Here is a 3,968-nt window from a genome sequence, read left to right as displayed (position 1 = left end):
GACCTCTCTGAACGAGTGTCCGGGTTCGGGAGGAGCGGGTAAGGAGCCCTGGCCTGAGCATCAGGTCAGCTGAGCTGAAAGTGGACCTCTGGGATGCGGCAACCTGGCAAGGTGGCGGCCATCATAGGAGTCAGAGCAAACTCTTGGGGTGTCAGGAAATCAGAGATTTCAGAGAAAACGTTCTGAAACAGGTGTCCCTTTTCAGAGCTTTGAGAAGGACTTCTAAGCACTTACGGTCCTTTAAAAGACTAATAATAAAAAAAATGAACTCATCTTAGCAGCAAGGAATCCTGATGTTTTCAAAGCTCCTAGTTAATTAATATTTGGAAATAACTCCAACTGTGAAACAGAATTGTAAATTATTAAGCTTAATACATTCCTCATTTTATTTACTTCTTTGTTCATTAAAGCCGGCATTCCTCACAACTGTGTAAGGTAGGTCTTACGTTTGCCTTTTAAGATGAGGAGGCAAGTTCAGCGTGGTCGAGTGACGTACCTAACATCTCTAGCTCAGGGGCGTCTCATTTTGAAGTCTGGAAAGAACTTTGGTCCTGGGAGGTCTACATGGAAGGGGAAGAAAAGGATCTTAAAGAATTAAAAAAGGGGCCATTAGCACCGTTTGCTTTTTTACAATCATATGGATACAAAAACAAGTAAAGAAAATTTATTAACTGAAAGAAAAAGAATTAAAAAAGGAAGAAAGGAAGAAAGGAAGGAAGGAAGGGAGAGAAATATTAAACCAGTGTTTTTACCATACAATAAATTCGATCATACAAAAGTATGACATCACTATATGACTAAGTGTGGGGCACTCTGCCAGATGTTACAAATACGAAAGGTTATCAAGCCCCCTAGATTTGAGATCGCAATTCAGTTGGAGATACAGACCACACAAACAAAAGGCAAACAATGGTTCAAAACAGCACAAACCAATTGACAAATGCTACAAGGTGCAATCCTCTGCCTTTCTCCGCCACGTGCAGACTTGACCACACGCTCAGTTTGGAACTGTCTTCCGTGAGCGTGGGAGACCTTCAGCAAACACCAGTCGAGTGAATTCTCTTTTATGTATTTAATACAGGGCGAAAGGCAGGGTGCGTTGCCATGAAAACCGGGATTGCAGGGGGCTTATGGGATGTTTTGAAATGTGACGAAAAGGCAAAGTTTGTGTGCAAGCACTGGGCAGAAGGAGTGACTCGCCCACCAGAGCCCACCACAACTCCCGAACCCAAATGCCCGGAGGACTGGGGCACCAGCAGCAAGACAAGCTTGTGTTTCAAGGTAAGTAAGTATCAATTATGAAGCTAGTACAAGAATTCGGAATATGCTTCAGCCTAAATAATCACCTAACGACTTAAAAAACAACAGACAAACAATAAAACCAAAACACAGCTGCCCAAGATCCACGTGTAGAAATTCTGATTGTATTGACCTGGGCAGCAGTTGTTTGTGAAGAGCTCGTTGATTGAACATTAATGACCAGTTGCATGTGGACCACAAACACAACCAACCACACAAGCACAACTCACAGACGTCTTTCCTCACCTGCTCAGCTGCTACCCTTCCCTCCCTGCTCCTCTCATTTGCCCGGGGCTTTCGAGGTCTGGTCTGGGCTTGCAATTCTTTTCATCTTGATGGAAATTTCTGTGTCCCCTCATGCTATCCTCTTGCATCTCGTTTTTGCCTTGGTCGTAGAGCCCAGGTTTTAGCTAACTTAATGGATAAACTCATCTGCAATATGCCACATGGGCATTCTAGAGAGAATGCTCCATTTTTTTATGATTTATTGATAAAACATGGCTTTCCAGTGACCATTAAATGACAATTCAATGTTTTATTATTTTATACATTTCTAGGTTGGGCCATCCATTTTCTTGTAAGCCAGTCTGACAAGGTTGATGAATTGTGTCAGAGTGAGGGTGTCCAGTCTTTTGTGTCTCAAGAGGAGTATGGCTGGCTGAGCTATGACTCCCACTGACAGCAACAGAGATCCAAGAGCTGTTCAATCCAGTGTGGTTAGTCAGGGCTGAAACATAATTTGCATAGAAGGGGATGTATCTGGCCAAAACAGAAGAGATTTGTAAATGGATTATTTGAGGACTAACACAAAGGAAATCAGGTATATTATTGTTACCTCTGGGAACTTTTGAGTCACTACACAAAGGCCAGATCATCCTAGCCACAGCCCTTTGCCTAAGGGTGGTAGGCTATGGAGATTTGGTGGCAGTTTTTTGAAAGAAGCAGCAGAATTATTCAGAGCTGAGAAGTGAACAAGGGGTTCCAGCAGAGAGAATATCTAGGGGGATGTTCAACAAATTAAAATATGCACCTCACTAGAAATGATGCAGTTTTAGAGGTGCTCAAGTAGAGTTTGTTTGGGAATATATAGACCACCTTTGTAGGTATTAAGATGTGAGAATTATTAATAACATCTAGGAGATAGTAAATTCATTTAAGAAAATAAAATTTTATGTCACAGTCTAGCAAGTTGAAGTGCTCGTAGGAGTCTTGGGAGCTACTTATGTGGATACTTAATCAAGACACCTTTTTCCAGGTAGCTCGAGTTAAGTTAGGGACGAGATGAAGGTTGTCTGGGGTTGCTTGATGACCACTGGGGAGCCATAGTCTATAGTCCAAAAGTCCCTTTTTTCACAAGCCTATGAGGTGGGAGCCATGACTCACGATAAACAATGAATGAAAAGTCAGTGGCCACAGTTAACTCCTTACTGTTTACATACTGGTAAGTGTGTCCCCAGCTGTCACTGTTGATTGCATTTCACTGTTCTACTTGCAGTCCTCTGAAAAATATGACATAGTCCTTAAATTATATAATCTATTAAATGTAGTTTAACGTATAACACATTCCTGCTAAATGAGTGTCTGTTGTTGCGTGTGTTCAATAGGTAAAATATGCAACCATAAAGAAAAATACCAGGCAGTTTTAAAGGACAATACCAACAAAGTGTTGAAAGACTGCCTGGTTATTCACTATTTAAACAGGATAACAAACTATGACATGGTTTTAGGAAGGTTATTTTCCTTATTCATGTTGTTTCTCTGCATCAAAAGTTGCTTTCATTTTTTTCTCATTTTAATGTCACTTTTCACACTTAGCCAATCTATTTAACCCTGTTTCCAACAAAAGCTATATACGTAACTCATATACCTAAACCTTCTAAGATTTTAATCTAATTTCTCCTCTGCTATAAAATAATATTATTTTAAATAATAATTTTGTTTTCTCAATGAAATGATCCCCCAGTTTTGTTACCAAAATATTCACTTGCAAATTGATTTTTAAATCCAGAGAATGACATTGTTTTGGGCCATTGCAATGTTTTGCTTTTGCTTTTCGGCAAATGGAATCTCATCAAAAGTAAATAATTGTTTCTCTTGATTTGACAAACTATGAAGTATAAAATAATTTCTGACACCATATCATCTTTAGCTGTTTGCAAAAGGAAAACATGAGAAGAAAACATGGTTTGAATCCCGAGATTTCTGTAGAGCTCTGGGGGGAGACCTGGCCAGTATCAACAATAAAGAGGAACAGCAAACAATATGGCGGTTGATAACGTAAGTATCTTTTCTACCTAACACTCCTTTCTTTTACCTATTTGGTGCTCATAATGTGGAGAAAATTCTTATAGTTACGAAATTTTGGGCTCAGGAGGCTACTCTAAGAAACTGTATCATCTTCCAACTCCATGGGCCCTTTCTGATCTAGTTTCACTTCCACATCCTTTAATTTTACAGGTGTAAATTCTGTGATGAATTGCTCTATAAAAGTACAAGACACTCAGTACATATTTGTTACATGAATGAGCGAATGAATGACAATCTTTCAATGCACTGAGATTATTTATTCTCAAGTAGCGGCCCATTTTTAGGATATTTATGGGATGAACCAAAATGAACATCTATTGCAGAAATTACATTTGGTCATGAAATCTCTTTACTCGTGTACT

The 3,968-nt window shown here is 39.6% G+C and overlaps 1 protein-coding gene across 1 annotated transcript in view; it reads left to right on the top strand.

The window, feature by feature from the left end:
* MRC1 (mannose receptor, C type 1) overlaps positions 1-3,968 on the top strand; it is a 120,483-nt gene that overhangs the window by 78,163 nt on the left and 38,352 nt on the right. The window contains exons 12-14 of the mRNA XM_012660897.1: positions 411-430; positions 1,082-1,281; positions 3,449-3,576. Coding sequence (XP_012516351.1) covers positions 411-430; positions 1,082-1,281; positions 3,449-3,576 — 348 coding nt within the window. The remainder of the gene's footprint in view (positions 1-410; positions 431-1,081; positions 1,282-3,448; positions 3,577-3,968) is intronic.

This window comes from Propithecus coquereli, unplaced genomic scaffold (assembly GCF_000956105.1).
Source record: "Propithecus coquereli isolate 6110/MARCELLA unplaced genomic scaffold, Pcoq_1.0 Scaffold69, whole genome shotgun sequence".
Lineage (NCBI taxonomy): Eukaryota > Metazoa > Chordata > Mammalia > Primates > Indriidae > Propithecus > Propithecus coquereli.
This window is presented reverse-complemented; position numbering and strand designations above follow the sequence as displayed.